This window comes from Rhynchophorus ferrugineus, unplaced genomic scaffold (assembly GCF_030347505.1).
Source record: "Rhynchophorus ferrugineus isolate W39M unplaced genomic scaffold, kcgeb_rfMv2 rfM3, whole genome shotgun sequence".
Classification (NCBI taxonomy): domain Eukaryota; kingdom Metazoa; phylum Arthropoda; class Insecta; order Coleoptera; family Curculionidae; genus Rhynchophorus; species Rhynchophorus ferrugineus.
The window spans coordinates 29,249,522-29,267,486 of record NW_027472582.1 but is presented as its reverse complement, the minus strand read 5'-3'; the positions used below and the strand labels follow the sequence as shown (position 1 = coordinate 29,267,486).

The 17,965-nt window shown below is 30.7% G+C and overlaps 1 protein-coding gene across 4 annotated transcripts in view; it reads right to left on the bottom strand.

The window, feature by feature from the left end:
- Positions 1-17,965, bottom strand: part of Glut4EF (Glucose transporter 4 enhancer factor) — a 162,476-nt gene that overhangs the window by 9,613 nt on the left and 134,898 nt on the right. The window contains exon 7 of one of the 4 annotated variants that reach the window (XM_076398220.1): positions 14,078-14,634. The exons of the other annotated variants lie outside the window; for them this stretch is intronic. Within the exon in view, the coding sequence (XP_076254335.1) occupies positions 14,227-14,634 (408 nt within the window). The 3' untranslated portion in view covers positions 14,078-14,226. Of the gene's footprint in view, positions 1-14,077; positions 14,635-17,965 lie in introns of those variants that run through there. 4 annotated transcript variants of the gene reach the window in all.

The window sequence follows — 17,965 nt, the reverse complement described above, 5'->3', positions numbered from 1 at the left end:
TTGAAACTGACGATTTCAGTCAACCCGAGATATCTGCGGCGTCAAGAACTTCTTTTTTATCCTAGAAAGCGTTTTCCAAGAAATTTCTCTCGAAAGACGCGACAACGCCGATCTCGCACGTGGAATTTGTCTATAAACATATCGACCGGTGGCCGTGGCATCAGCGTCATAGCGGACTTCGATCCAACTTGAAAAGAGAAGCAACAACAACAACGTTTGTCCGTCTCCGTCTCTTGCGCCAGTTCTTTGTTTGGGTCCGGCTTCTTGGCTCTGTAAAGTCGCCCGATTGTTCATCGAAGGGAATTTAAACGAAAAACGGAGCTTTTTCGTTGTTTATTTTGTTCTTGGTTCCAGACAAATTTCTAGACCGTCGCGTTCGTCAATCTCGGGTTGTTTATCCATTATATATGTTGGTAATTCGTTGTTTTTGTTTTTCACTTTAATTATTCCATCGGTAATTAAAATATAATAAAGAATATCAACAATTTTAAAAGTTAATATTCTCTGCAGATTGTTATGTAAACATTTATTGTTGTTTCTTATATTCAGTGGCAGTGTTAACAAGCTCATATGGTCATCATGTTATTTCATTCATGTAACGATCACTAATTCATTAATTTCATGCAATCATTGCTATATTACGACGTAAATATGCATCACTGTAAAAGTACTAGTGAAAACACACTTTAAAATATTCTAAAATAATAGGATTGCAACAAAAGTCGTATTTTGACCGACTTCAAAAATGGTTCTATGTTCGGTTGTATTTATATTTTTTAATGTATGTTCACCGATTTTTTCGTCAATTATGGACCGATTTTCAAAATTCTTTTTTTATTCGAAAGACTGAACATCCGGGATAGTCCCATTGGAATCAAGTCAGGATCTGATTGAGTAATACGGAGACATCGAGGGAAACCCTCAAATTTCAAAGGCATGTACAATGTTTTCACGTATTTTATTATCTAAAATAATCATATATTTGGGTATAATGTTATTGCTTAACAGATGTGATGAAAAATTGGAAGTAGTTCAATATAAAATCCATTAATTTTGCGTTTTAAGCAATAACCATATTATATGAGAAGCCGTAGAAGTATTACCACCAACTGTTTCTATGGTGTAGTAGATAGAGCGTTCAGATCCCACGCGGTGATCTCGAGTTTTATTTCCGGCGGGTGCAACAACTTTTTATTGTTCTAGTTTGGTTTGGTCCTTATTATCAATCATTATTTCTTTATTCCTATTTTTCCTCATACGGCCTACCCATTGTAATATTTAATAATATAACTGCCTAATTTCTTCAGTACATATCTAACATAACATTAAAGAGAGAAAAATAAAATATTTTTAACAAAAAAATTGAGCCGACTTCACAAAATAAATAAGGAACTCACTAAAAAGTTAAATAAAAAAATCCAAAAAAAAAATTAAAACTTGAAATAATATTGTAAATAGATAAATACGTTTAGGGAGGTATTAAGCTAAATTGTATGTATATAGAAAATACGTGTGGTAGATAGGTTAAATAAGGTTTTTGTTTATTTTTATTTAGTTATTAACATACAAAGATTATTATGTATGTATTGAAGTTGGTATATATATATATATATATATATATATATATATATATATATATATATATATATATATATATATATATATATATATATATATATATATATATAGCAGAGATAAAGAATGGTATTCAAATGCAATTGAAAATATTATTTAACACCTTTAGTAATTAAAGCAATTAAATCAAGTAGCAAAAATCGAAGGACTTTGGTTTACTTCTCGTTGCTATAAAATGACAATTTGAAAATATGTCTAATAAGAAAAATAAACATCAACCGAAAAATTTAAAATAAAAAAACTATGATAGTTCAATAGAGCATATTCGCAGCTAATTGTGACAAGTACCTTGACCAACATTATACAATGTCGTGCATATTACGTTCAATTAACTTTTAGTCAAAATATGTGGGTGCTGGTTTAATGCTTCACCAAACAGTATCCTATTGAAATGATTTAAAAATAGATTACATAAGGTAGCGAAAACGTACTACATACAAACGCCATTTTTTAGGTCAATGTTAATGGGTTACGTAATCGCTAAATTGTTTATCAACACATGCAACATTTAAAACGCACTGTGATGCACATTGTTTTGACTATCGGCTGTTAAGAAATTATTTGTTAGTTACTGTTGAGAGATCCATATGTTTTTTGGATTGTATTATTCTATGAACGATTTGTAACCAAATTTCATGTAGTTCTGTTAGTTCAAAAGTTATACAATCTTTATTGCGTTTTAAAGAGAATTATTAACAACATTTTTACGAATATTTATTTCTATGGACACACATAATTATTTATTAAAAAGAAACGATTCTATAGTAGATGGTATTATGCAATAACCTCAAGTGTGATAACAACTAAATTGACTCACTAGGTTACTATTTATCAATAGTATAATATTTTTTGTGATTTACTGTGGAGAATATGAAATACAATGGTTATTGGACAAAAGGTACTGTGCTGATTCTATACGTGGATTTAAATCTCATCGGGTAACAATACTTCTAAAGAAGCTCTTTAGATTCTTTGAAGTGGCTCAGTTAATATCCAATCCTTAATGTCTTTGATATTTTTTATGTCGTTTTCTCTTATTTTTATCTCTAAGAAATCTTGTTTATTTTATCCAACTATACTTTGTGGTTATACATTTTGTTATTGTATTTATTATTTCTTTATGGCCGTTTCTAATCCATTCTATTTTGTTGTTCTAATTATATCTACTTCTATTTCGCATTCTTCTTCATTCGTTTTCCATTATTTTTATTGGAATCGTTATGGGTTAATAATAGTAATATTCTCTCCACTTTTTGTTTGTCTATATTTTTTTAGGTCAATGTTAATGGGTTACGTAATCGCTAAACTGTTTATCATGACATACAAAATTTAAAACGCACTGTTGATACACTATCGCCTATTAAGAAAGTACTTGTTAGTGGCTGTTGACAGATCCATATGTTTTCTGGATTGTATTATTCTATGAACGATTTGTAAGCGAATTTCGTGTCATTCGGTTAGTTGAGAAGTTATACAGCCGACTTGGTTGGTGCAGTAGTATAGTCGACAAGACCGTCCACCTACTATTCCGATAGTTGCGGGTTCGAATCCTGCGGGGTCATGGTCGAAATTTTATGTTTGTGATTGTTTAATATTTATGATTGTCCTAGGCAAGAGTGTAAAATCAGATGAGGAAAATGATCCCAGTCACGCCAGTAATCAGGCTGGATAAAACCGGATGTCTTCTATGATGATTTTTAAGTTGGTCACTCGCCAGTCGGTAGGCTTAATGCCGATGACCGTGGTTCGGAGCCCACGTTCAACAATAGGTCCAGTCCAGACAAACCCTAGCTTGTAAAAGGGAAACTTATATTATTAAAAGAGAAAATATTTAAAAAAAAGTTAAAACAATTCATAAAACATAATTTGGTAAGTGGATTAAACATTATTTTTGACGAGGAGAAAATATTTTTGAAGCCAAACCACAGCTTGCCAAGTGTTGCACTGATTTATTGTTTTTTATGATTGTATATTTTGTTTTGTTTTTTTATTTATTGTTTAGTTGTATCAATACTGCTCATGGTGAACCCCCTGGTTGTTTTTGAGTCAGAAGATATCAGAAGTTTTTCAAAAATCTTAGCGTTTGTAAGGAAATAAGATGAATTTCTAAGAGTCATAATGATGTGAGGAGCAACAAACATCTAAAACTTGAAATACTTTTATAGGCGAAGAAAAGTCAAAAACTATAACAACAAATTAAGTTGAATATTTATCAATCTTAGGATTAAGTTTTCTAGAAAAAATAATTAAAAATTGTTATATTAATTTTATTAAAAACAAAAATTCTATTTTTCATTAGTTTTCTTAAATCTGAAAAATATATATAAGTATCTTGATATTGTTTCGTATGTAGGTCAAACTAATTTATTTTTAAGTATATATGGTGTGGCAACTATTTCCTTTTCTTGTATGCGTGTATGCGGTAGCAAGATAGATCGCTATCACGATAAGTCAAACATAATACAAAGCTCCCTGAATATAGCCGTTAGGTATTTAGACAAGGTCTAAGTAGTTCTTACTGTTTAATGTTTAATAGTAGCTGTCTTAGGAAAAATCATTTTATTGATCATTATGTAGAAATGAGGAACATAGAAAAATTGTTTGAAAAATATACATTAATACTCAAGATCATTCAATAAGATCATCTTTCATATAACAACGTTATGACAATGTCATGATTAAATTTAATTTAATTTGGAAATTTGAAAGATACAGTAGCCAACAATGGAACAAAAACCCAGTCTACTGCAACAACAAAAATAATTAAAAAGATCTTGTGTATCGCTTTATCGCTGCGTAACCAACGAAGAATTGCAATGATGGTCTCGAAATCAAATGGATTTATAAAATTATCCAGGATTAATCCTTAAACTATGAAATAAGGTTACTAAATCATAGCAACAATCGCAGGAAACCAGAAGACTAAAGAGAAGTAAACCACACCAACTTGTATTGTGTAGCAATAGTAGCAGTATAAAAAAGCTTTTACCTCATTAACCTCTTTGCAAAACTGCGAAGTCTCGATACTTTTTTTCCGTGTCATTACTATACTGCAAAAAAGTGTATTATTATTAAAAAAGAGTTGATCCAAAATAAACAAGACCGAGGAATTCAAAAATAATTGGAAAATATGACGTCAAGTGAGGCTACAGATTTTTCGTTATCGAAAGCAACAAAAAAGTTCAAGAGCCCCAGCAGCATAGTCCATATAATTAAAAACATTACAATGATTGGGCTAGAAGTAGTAAAGAAAACACTGACATTTTATCAAATCACTTAAAAAATTAATTTAAGCCTTTCTCGTCTGAGTTAAATTCGCCATTTCAAATAGACCTGCCACATGAAAAACTTACACTTAAGGAAGTTCAATAAACAATCAGAGAGATAAATTGTAAAAAAATGTCCCGGATATGGTTTAATAATCGGAAAATTTTACAAGAACTATCAAAGAACGGTGTAAAATTATTAACATTTAAATTTAACCTTTATGTAGAAAAACGTACCCACACAGAATATCAATAATTGCTAACTTCCTCAAGCTGAGGATGCTAAATATCCTGGTATGTATCTAGACCGACTCCTAACCTGGAAGAAGCACATACTTGCTAAACGAAAACAACTTGGACTCAAACTGTAGTCTATTCAAAGTCTTTTTTGTACATACGTCATCAAGATGTTTAATGTGTTGCCTGCCGCAATTTGTAAATTCGTTTCAGAATCAGACAATATTTTTCTTCTCATTTTATTCTAGTTAAAAAGAGATATAATGCTGTCCGGTAGGTTCGAACGTGAAACCGAACTAACTTGTCAAAGACGTCCCGTTGTCAAACGTGCGCAAAATTATTAACTCTAACCTACAAACTATTATACCTGTGTTCTTAATTGTAGTAGTATAAAACAAGATTATGAATCCATTAAATTAGGGGTGTTGGCCACCGAAAAAAATTTCGATATATCGGAGGAAAAAAATATCGATATTTAAAAAAATATATCGATATTTTTAAGAAAAAATAAAATTAGTGAAATATTAGCCTAAAAATATATATTTTTTCTAAATCTCTTAAAGAATAGTGATATTTTGATAAACCTTTAAAATTAGGTTTATTAAAAATATCGGCCAAAAATATTGATATTTTTTTCAGAAAATATCGATATATCGATATTTTTCTGCACCCCTACACTAAATTACATCCTAAATAGGAGTTCCATGGGGAAGTGTATTGGGTCCGACACTGTATTTCCTATATACAACCGATGTACCGACCACAAAAATTACTGCTAGCAAAAGTTCCAAAACAAAGTGTTGAATGCCATTGTTGATGTAACTAAGATAATATTTTACACAAATTACTTAATGAATTTATTTTCTACATGTAATCATAAGAAACCCTTATGCCCACTGGGCAGATTGTTGAACCACTAAGAGTAATAACAAAAAAAACTATACGTCTGTTGATAAACTGGTTAAAATTGACATATTGTTCGAATCCTCAATTTAAATATCAAAAGAAAAACATTTAACGCCTTCTGTCTTCAGACGTCTGCTGGTATCAGGTTTTTGTCCTCCGTCTCGCGTCACGCTACATCAAATACAAAAACGAACCCCAAAATCCGTCTACGTCCGTCCTTGGAACGGTCTATGAACCTATTCGAAAAATCTCGGGGTTGTTGATTTTTTTTCTGGATGACTGCGCTGCCAATGCACTCCCTCCGCAGTACTGTCCCTTTCTTACCTGTTGAAACGATGCGGGAGTTCGTTGGTCCCATTAATCATAGGCGGAGATGTGTGGGGGCCTTTATCGTTCCTATAAATTTCGTACAAACCCACAGACAACTGACGTCAAACCATTTCCGCGATTATTAATTGCCCTGCTTTTACTGTAAATGTGTATCGATATTTTTACCGTCTCTTTCAAAAACGCCGGCATACAAAATGTATAATCGTCTATCTAGAGTTAATTGCTCGATATGTTCGAATAAAATGGTGTAAAATTGCAAAACAAGCTCGCAAATTGCAGAAACAATGCGAACTGAGAAAGGCGATTGGATCCGTTTGAATAATTTTATAATCATTAGAAAATTGATGGATATTCATAACTAGAAAGTAACAAGAGCTGTAATTATCGTTGCATTCCACGATAAAATGGAAAGTTGAGCACACTTGTCACAGTTTTGCAAGTGTGTGTCGGTATTATTTCAGCTAGGTAACTAGTAAATGATTTCAATGAGGAAACGTAAAAGGAAATATCAGATATTATGTATTTCTTTAACACCTATTTTAACTGGACGCCTATGAAATTAACTACGTGTGTGCTGTCTACATCCCTTGTTCATCTCTAAGGGTACCCACCTGTCCTTAAAATACCTAGACGACTACGTCTAGTTTATGTGCAAAGGTCGGGAATAAATATAATAGTAACACGTGCAGTGTTAGGGCGTTTAAAACTAAACGAACGGGAATACGGGTTGGGAGCCTTTAAAATGATTCTTTTGGAAGCAGGTTAAAGTTGATTGTTCATTTATTCAGTATTTACTATTAACTGTATCTAAACAACAAATAATTGTTGTATTCTATATTTATTTATTCAATGAATAAGATGAACATTATAACATAAATCATCGATTTTGAGCTTACTACTTAAAGTTGGGTTCAAGTCACAGGCATAGATATTATCACCGATTATACCCTGCCTAATATAAACCTTTAGAAATTTGTGAAGCATTTTAGAAGGCCCAGCCTAATTACTGGTCTGACTGAGATTATTGATCTATGTTCAGATTTTTCATATTTTTGCCTAGAACCATTTAGAAGCATAAATGCCTAGAGGGGGATTCGAACCTATGACCGAGGCAAGTAGTTTAACTACTTCTTTAATTGTATATCACGGAAAACTGGATAAAAATAACAGATTAGTTGTTGTCAATTGGCTCTAATTGAAATCTAAATTTTCATATTTTTACAGCATTCGAGATATGTTTTCAAAAATCTATATTGGCAAGAGAACTGTAATGATTTAGTGAAATTATTACAACAATATCTATATAACTATTTACGTGAAATAAATGTGGAAAGTCTGTAAAATTCATGAACATAATACATTTTAACTGAAACAACGAATACATCTATCGACAGCACTTTTTTTCTATCAAAATCAATTATTTGTAACGTTATGTACCAAACGAATTAACGAAAGGAATTTTGTTTTTGGGATGTTATTACGCGATCCATATTCGCACTTCTTAGCATTTTCAAACCGTGTGCTAGCTAAGCCATGTTGAATCAATCTGAAAAAATGGTAATCAGAAGGTCTTATAACTGGTGGATACGCTGGATACGGAACTTCCTACTCAAGCTGCAACAAACCTTTATATAGCTATAGCAGTTTTTTTATAAAACGCTTTTCCATTTGTTCAATTGACTTTATAAACACCTACATAAGTTTCCTTCTGTTTAGCAGCTCTTAACAGTCTATACCTTGCTGATCCCACCATGCATACAGAAAGACTTTATAGTTATGAATATTGCGTTTCGGTGATGTCATATAATGTAAATGACTAATCCATAACTTTTTGCACATGGGATTGTAGTAGCAGACCATATAACCAATACGACATAGAGAATTATTCCTTTTTTATCTAGAAAGCAATTAAACCGAAAATTTTCATCGGTTAGAAGTGGCATTTTCAGCCAATTTGTATGATAGCTGGAAATAATTAATTCGTCAACTGCAGAGCTATCTGAAATTTCTGTGAGAGTATGAGCCAGGTATGGTAAGTTTTATTCATCGTTCAATTAGATATGCTTAGTACAACCTTAATTATAAATTAATTTATTACTACATTTCATTTGTACTTGGATTCATTCACAAGCAAGACGAGTGCGAGATAAATACATCAGTATGTATTCCTCAACTATAAAATTATAATAACTTAAGCTATAGTTTACACTAAAGGTTTTTCTAAAACTTTACATAAGTTCGTATGGTTTGGTTCCCTACAATCTTCTGATATCCTACGCGTTGCCCAGTAGTTGTATTGCTTCCACGTTAGTATAATTTAGTAATCTTCTTTCGTGGTTTAAGACGAAATCTTGGAGAACTTCGCAAATCCATTTGATTTACGGGTCATCGTGTAGTTCTTCGTTGGTTACGTAGCGATAGGCATTGGTAATTAATCGAAGAATTTTGTTTTGACAGCGTTGGATGAATAGTTGACTTGAATTTTTATTGCAACCCTATATTTGCACCCCATAGACCCAAATTGGCTTTATAATTGTCTGATAAATCAATCTCTTTGATTTTAGATCAAGTTGAAAGTATCTTTCGACTAACCAGTGTAGTGGTTTTATCTTGGTTATAATGTTTTTTTTTCATTTTGTCTAACATGATGTTTCCAATTTAATCTACCGTCAAGATGGATTGCGAGGTATTTAGATGATTTTGCTTGAGGAATCGGGCATCCATTGAGCGATATAATTAAGTTTATATTATTTCGCCGCGTAAGAATTAATAAAAACATTTTGTAAAAGTGTTTTTATGTACAGCACTTCTTAGCTAACGTGTTACTAAACAACTTTAAAACCTGTAAAGTGGCTTTAAATTATTATAAATTGAAGTTATAGGGGATCATTATAATAAAGGGACCTGCAATTTATATAAAAACGAATATGAGAAAAATTTAATAAATAAAAAATAATGATTCAAAATGTTTACCGGGCTTGTTGATAGTCAACTAAAAACCACATATTAATGTTTCAAATATTAAGTAAGATTGGACATACTTACATAAATATGAGCGGAACATTAATAAGTTCATTTCGTATATTTATTTTCATAAAAATAAACCTATTTGTTTCTGCTTCTTATTGAGCATCAATATCTCTTCTAAATATAACTAAAGAACCGATTTGTATTTACGTTCCATTAAAACTTGTCCATGTTTAACTGTATTTAAAACTATTCGCTGGTTATTTATATATCTATAAAAATAGTTTGAGTTTAATGGGCATTACGGCAATAAAATAGGAAAACAGGACATTGAATGACGAGTGCGAAATCTCCGCAAAGCCTGATTAAATCCATAACAAAGTATAGCATCCGCAAGAGCTATACAGGAAGTATCTTATGTTCCTATATAGTTGAAATTTTACTATTCTTTTCTAGTTCACACGCATTAAATTGCGAATTGGCATTATTAAAACTATGGTTAACCGTATTACTGTGTGTAAATCCGTATTAATAGTTGTTACTAATGAGTAGTAATTACATACTTTCTATAGGATTTAGTTTAAGCGTTAAGATTATGTTATTTAATGCGTTTGTTGGTTTCTCAATAATCACGAGCCATGCCTTTAATAGAAGAATGCATTTATGACTAAGTTCAGGGCATCCAACCCTATATACGGAGAAGAATCGAAAATACTCCAATATATCTGCCATTTCTTCACTTGATTTTTTTTAATCTCATCAAAAAAATTATTCGCAGTCATCGTCAACTTCGTATTTTTGAATCAACAATGTATTTTTCCTGTTTTAATTTTGTTTGTTTTTTCTAATTTTAATGGATTACTGAAATTTCACCATTTCTTTAAATAAAAGTTTTTACATTATCCACTCAAATAATATTTTACCAATATATACAAATAACTACAAACAATTAATATATTACAAATTATTGTCAATAAACTTCCTTGTTCGTTGTTTAGATCACTGCTAAACTTTCAATTTTCTAAATTTCTCTACTTTTCTGTCATGGTACTCAATGTTTACTAATAAGGCTCCACGGGAAATTCAAAAACTCATATGGTACAACTTGGATTAAAACAAGCGATAAAATATATTTTAAAATATCCAGTTGGTAGTAAAATCTAGGCTATTTAGTATTTTTGGATATTTATCACCTTCAGAAATAACAAATAATAGCTGTTAATGTTTAACATATCCGACATACATATAAGTATACGATATTGCATTCTAAAGCCAATAAAAGTAAAGGTCGTTAAGTGATGGTAAATCTGAATGTTTTATATGATCTACCTTTGATTACAATCAAAGTTTGCTAATAAGGCTGGAACATTTGCTTATACCTGGATTCCGTCACTTAATATTGTTATACATTTAATCAAAATTAAGGAATCTGTGCTTTATGGCGTCACAGACAGAAAGCTGAGCAGATCAGACTTAAAATCAAAAAATTGTACTGATTAATTGGAAGATACTCCCAACTTGTCCTAATATCAAAGTGTTTGGGGTTTGGTTTTGGGTTTATGGTGTTGCACTAAGACTTGATGTCTTAGATTGGCTAGTCGGATACTGTCAACATAACAGTGTAACCAAATAAGAACTGCACGATGACCTTGAAAACAAATGTATCCATGAAGATTTTAAATTGGGAAATACATACTGGTGTATTTATCTCGCACTCGTCTGGCTTGACTATTAATACAAGTACAACAAAACAATAGCAATAACTTAATTTGTAAACTAGGATTATATTAAGCATATGTAAAGTAAGATATAATTAAACAAATGTCTACTTTATGAGAAAATGATGAATATGGCGAATATCGGATATTTTATGATATTTAATCAATATTTAATTATGACTATTTCAGGTGATATTCTCTAGACGTACTATATCTAGTATATATGTACATGCAGAAGAAAAATAACACAGTGCTTGAAAAGTCTCGGGCCTAGCACATATATAGCGCTAGTTTTATTGCATTCACCGCTTTTTCAGTTAGTACTAACCTTCAAAAGAAAGCTATTCATACGTTTGTGAGTTATTGTGCTCTGAGTGATATTATTTTTGTTATTTTCAAAACAATAACCAAAAATAATTTCGTGTTTTGATTTTACGTTGTTTCGTGATGGGAACAAATACCATTCAAGTGAAGAAATGGCTTGAAAAATGTTATAAGGACAGAAAAAACTATAAAACGGTTGAGGGTTAATTAATTGGTTTGCTGACATCAAACGTGGTCGTAGAGACACCGATGATCAGAACGCAGTGGATGTTCAAATGAGGTGGTGTGAACACCACCACGCCAGGAAACATACAAAAAATCCACAAAATCGTTTTAAATAATCGAAAAGTGAAGTAGCGTGAATTAGCTAACATCGTAAAGATGTCGAAGGAACGTATTGGTTCCATATTGCATGAGCATTTGACTATGAGAAAGCTCTGTTCAAAGTGGATGACCAAAAAAAATTAAGTGTTGATGATTTTGAGCAGTTGGCAATATTTAAACGTAACAAATCGGAATTTTTGCATTAATATGTGACAATGAATGAAACGTGCATCCATCACTTCACTCCGGAATCAAAACGATCGTCATGTGAGTGGACAGCAATTGGTAACAGGCCTGTTTTAACACAAAAGATAAATCATTCAACAAATGTGGTATTGAATTTTGAACAAAAAAGTGTTATCTTTGTTACACCCGGGACTTTTCAGCCCATGTGTTACATACGTAGAATACTCAATATTATGTAAGTATTCTAAAGGTTACTTGAATGAATAATTGTACGGTGTAATTATTTGTAATCCCTACACCGACTCGTTACTGTTACTGACAATTTTCTCTCAAAGTGGCTCTCTAACATAACGTGCTATATGTATGAGCTCGTCACAGTGACCTTCTGATGTATACTTTTACTGTCATGCGTCGTATGCAAATGTTAAAACAGTTTAAGAAACTACAAGACGTTGAAGCATAAATAATCATTAAGATCATACGATTTAGCAATGTTGGGTAATTTATGTCGCTATTTTCTGAAACGCATTCATTGTAAGCCAATAATCCACGGGAAATTCAAGAATTCATATGACACAACTTGGATATTAAAACAAGCAATAAAATATATTTTAAAATATCCAGTTGGTAGTAAAATCCGCCATATTAAGAAGAAAAAATCGCAACGGAAATAAAATCGAGGCTATTTACTATTTTTGGATGTTCATCACCTTCAGAAATAACAAATAATTAGCTGTTAATGTTTAACATATACGATATTGCATTCTAAAGCCAATAAAAGTAAAGGTCGTTAAGTTACGCAATTGTTGATGGCATGGTTCTAAATTGATCTTAATAAATACAAATCAATTTTGTATTTTATTCCGTAATTTTTTATTTCTATCAATTCGAATATTGTTCCGATAATATATTCTATTTTGATATCCTTGACATTTGAAAACATGTAGATTCAGTTTAACGTAACGTTGTTCGAAATTATTTTATGATTAATATTTTAAATAATACAACGTTTTACATGTTTTGGAATCTACAAAACTCGCACCCCAAATAATATCTTTATCGTACATTAACATTTATAGCTGGACTTATTAACATAAATTACTGAAATTGCATTTATTCACGGTAATTTTCGTAACGATGTTTTTAATTATCGATACTTAATTTAAAAAACGCCAAGAAAAACATGGAATATTTAATAAGAATTCCGCCAAGCGTCCCTTATGATATATTGCAATTATATTTTTTTGTATTTATATATGTATTTTTGCATAATTTAATACACACAAAACCGAATGAATATTTTTATTTGAATCGTTAGCCAAATTACTCTGTATAAATAAGTTTGAAGCTTTCATGAAATTGGCTTTTATCCGTCAGAATAATTTTGAACAATGAAAATTTTAACTTATAAAGAAACTTCTTAACTATTAAAGAAAAGTTCAGATAAGGGTTGATCAGTTATCCAGATTGAGAGTTTAATTCCCACCATGATTATTCACCATGAAAGATACTGAATAATATATTATTATAAAAAAATTACACCTGTTGTGGCCAGCTAACTAGTACCACAAAAATTAGATATGATCCCCATTACTTAACAACAGCCGAATGCCGAAACTATCTAACTTTATTTTATTGATATTGATTGGCTTTGTTTAATATCTTCTATATTTAGAGCAAACTGAAAATACTGACCATTTAGTTTGATTAATAATTTTGTTTTATAATTAAAAATTAACTTAGTTACAACTAACTTAACAAAAAGTTTTCAGAATAAATAAAAAAATATATAAGAAATTTCTTTTTCTATATTTTCCTTTTGTCTAAAAATAAATGCTACACAGCGAAAGTGAATACATTTACTTAATATGTGATAATGCTATGTGATATTTCAATGTCTAATACAGTATACACTATTAATTTAGCTTATTAGTTTATTTTATTCCACTAACTTGGATAAATTAACCGCTTTTCAAATTTGGCGAGAAAGTATTTAAACTTTTAAGTTAGTTTATTTAATTAGATTTAGAAATTCGTTTATTAGATGTTAAATCTTCAACTGATGCACAACAAAATCTAATGCAATCTAATTATTTTATATAAGACTAGCTGACCCATCAGACTTCGTACTGCCTCAATCGATAAATAAAAGACCTAATAATCTTTAATTAATAAAAAAAATGCTCGGCATGAATGGATTTTTATTATTATTTTCGATTAATTACACATGATATTTCATAGTTAAAAAAACAGAGTTTTCCTGAAATACTGGCTATTTATAAAATTTCAATTAGATATTGACAGACACACGCAGTTATGATACAGTCTGTTAATCAATTAAAAGCTTTCCGATAAACTATATTTTTTGTTTTGTTTTGTGGTGCGTAAATTAAATCATTACTCCGACGATGAAGCACAATATCTCTAGATTGTAAATTTTCTCCCACAATGACAACAGCCACTTCGTCAATGGTGGGTGAATTAAACCTCCTTATGACAATATTATGGCTGTCAGATGGCATCTGATCCAATGCTATTTTGAACATGTTTACTAAATTGTTGTCCTGAAGAAGAAATATTTGCAATTCTTGGACAATGGTTCCCTTCACTGCTGGATTATGAGCCCAACGCTTATCAACTTCCGCATCTGAATTGCCCATAAAATAAATTTGTAAAAATTGATGATCTGCATCTGGTAGTAGTAACAGCGCCCCCAGTAAGTGATAAATTTGTCCTTGTATCTGTAATTTTTAAAGATTTGTTCAATAATTATTTCTGACATATTTTAATACAAACTTGAATCTTATAAAAAAAATGTTTGTAATACTTTATTGTACATCAATAAGTAAATATGAAGATACATAGTAAATAACATAAAATGTTATTGTCATTTCCCCAATTGTTACCGATTTGTCGGCACAATAATCTATTGCTCTATCATAGTAGAATGCAGCTCGTTCCAGGATCACAGGAGCACTGTGTCTGCGGAATCGCTCAATTTCATTATGTCGTGCTAGCTGTTGTTGTATTTGATGTGCAAGAACTCGTTGCATTCTAAGCCTATCTACTTCATTGTCACTCTCTAAAAAACGAAATTCTGACATAGCAATACGACTATTTTCTTAATCTGTCTCTCTCTGGTCATCAGTGCGGTTAGCACGTGAGGTAGCTCTTCGTACATTTGATTGACTGCGACGGCCTAAGTCAGGTCGTTTTCTCCTCGCGCACTTAGCAGTAAAGTGTCACTATCACAAAGATCAACAAAAAAAAGTACATAGAATCACCGAAGTTAAGAAAGTTCTCGCGCACGTAGCGGTAATCCAAAAGATAGAAGGATGCACTCTTTGCCTGAGGTATCGATCGACATATTAGTTGGTTGTCAATAGATTTATCAATCTATATAAAAATAATATGATATATAGTCAACAACTGTAGTTAATATACATAAAAATAATCTGATAGTTAACAACTGTAGTTAGCTAAAATTAAGTTTATTTTTTAGCTCCTGAGAATAAAGATATAAAATTTCTAATTGTTGTTCATTTTAAACTATTTTTTCTATTTAATTTCTGAACGACGAGGGATACATCAAACAAAATTGTTGTTTTTATTTAATTTCGAGCATTTTTATATTTATTCACCTTTTAAACCTTCCCTGGACTTCTACAAATAATTCAAGACCAAAATTATTCAAATCGGTCCAGCCGTTCTCGAGTTTCAGCGGGACTAACGAACAACGATTCATATTATATATATATATATATATATATATATATATATATATATATATATATATATATAATAATAATAATAATAATTAACCCTTAAAACCATTAAAAATTGTGTAGCATCACTAAATATATAAAGAATCGTGATATATAGTACAGAATCTTCTTGGACATCCACATATTGAACATATCAATGTTAGACAAGAAGTAGAGTAAATTAGACCAAAAATCAAAAAAACTGTACTGATTAGATGGAAAATGTTCCCAGTTTGATCCAAGATCAAAGAGTTTGGTTTATTTGTTCGATGTCGCGTGAAATAAAGTTGCTAAATCACAGCAACGTCGAAGCAATAAAGCTGCTGGACCAAACGCAGGAAATCATTGCGAATCACACCAAGAACTAATAATATAATAACTTATTTATAAATGTTACTCTAAATTGTAGCTTAAGCAGTTTTATTGAATTTTAATTTGGAAAATACCTACTGATGTATGTATCCCGCACTTATGCGTTGATGCAAGTACAATCGATCAATAGTATTATTTTATTATTATTTATTTTATATTAATTTATTTAGTATCAATTAATTTGTAAATTAAGTTTGTATTAACCATATCCAATGTAAGATGTAATTAAAAAAACATGTAAACAAGCAAACAAACAAAAAATACTGGAACTATTTTTTCATAACTTAGTTAAATAATTCTTCAACTATTTGATATTAGATCCCGATTAATCGATCCTGATATTCTAAAACAGACTTTCGGTGCAATCGGCGTTTATTTGGAAAAGACATTCGAACTTCTAAATGCTTCCTAGTTAAACTAAACCTTTAAAACACCGGTTTTGTTTACTCATCATCCGCAATCAATCGGGCGTGTGTTTATTATAATAAGCTCTCCGTTTAGGTGTGAAAAACTGATACATTCTGACCGGGAGCTGGAAGGAAATTCTTCGGCACCATGGACAGTAATAAAAATAACATGTATAGACATGGCCACCGGTTCCAAGTGTTCCGAGACACGTGCGTCCTAATTCTGAATATTAGTCGAGTGTGAAAATTTATTTTAAAAGCTGCAAACGCCGATCTATCAACATGTGATTGTAGTCAATAACAAATGCACTCGAATGTAAACAAATTAAATTTTATATACGTCATGAAACGAAGACGGTAGAAGTTGACTTTAATGAGGTATCATTTAAATTACTTTATGAGTTACTCGTTCTAAATAATTAATCATAAACATTAATGGCTATTGAGCAATTATTAATACCGCTGATATATTGTTCTTATTTGCGTTCTGTGAACTTGTATTGATCAAAAAATGGTAAAACTTAAGTAACTTATTTGTTTTTGGAAAGTTATTCCCTGGCCTTCAAAGCTGTTGGGGCTTTTTAACCTGTTCTTAACTGCTTATGGACTTTATTCACTATTTTTAATTCTATATATTATGTAACTCACATATTTTATATTTTTGTACACGATACTTGATTCTTTAAAACATTTCTTAATCTATGGTAACCTATCCTCATTTTATACATGTCAAACCTACGACTAATTATATCAAGGGCTAAACTACTTGAACTACTGAAACCATAGAAGAAAGACATACTGCCCATCGACGTATACATGATAAATAACAACGTCTTTAAATATAAAATATCCAACAAAAGCAATCCACCTAGGATACAATGGATATATTTCCAGGCCCAGAAGGATTTGTTCAAATAGATTTCTGTCCCTAGATTACAACTATTCCCATTAATTTCATCAATTAATTCAAAATAGAACATTTTAAGTGGTTCTTTAAGATTAGTAAATATATAAAAGTTTAAAAGAAGTAAAATCTGGTGAATAAGAAGACTGTGGTATATAATGTATTTTGTTCATTAAAAGGATAGAAATAATCAATGCTGGTTGAGTAATAGTTTTAATCTGATTAAGTCATCAATGAGTTATCAATCCAGAATATCAGTTCCTTGAAACGGATAACTTCATTAGAGTTTTAAGAAGAAAATATTATTTTTAAACAGAATAAAATTTTTCTAATGTTATACAATTTATCTATTTTTGTCTTACTTGATACCGTAGCTGGAAGTCTAGACATAATAGGAAAATTGTATTCTGTATTCTTCAAATGGACTATACAAATTTCACAAAATCTGTTTTCAATTTTAATGATATTATCTTGTTAGTCTTTGAAAATAATTGCATGTTTCTTTTGAGCCACTCTCGATTTTTGCATTTAAAATAATATTTCCAGCACAATTTCATATCTAACCTCATATTCTGACCTTTTGTGAATAGTATAATTAATGAAATAATCGCTGTTTCCATTTCTT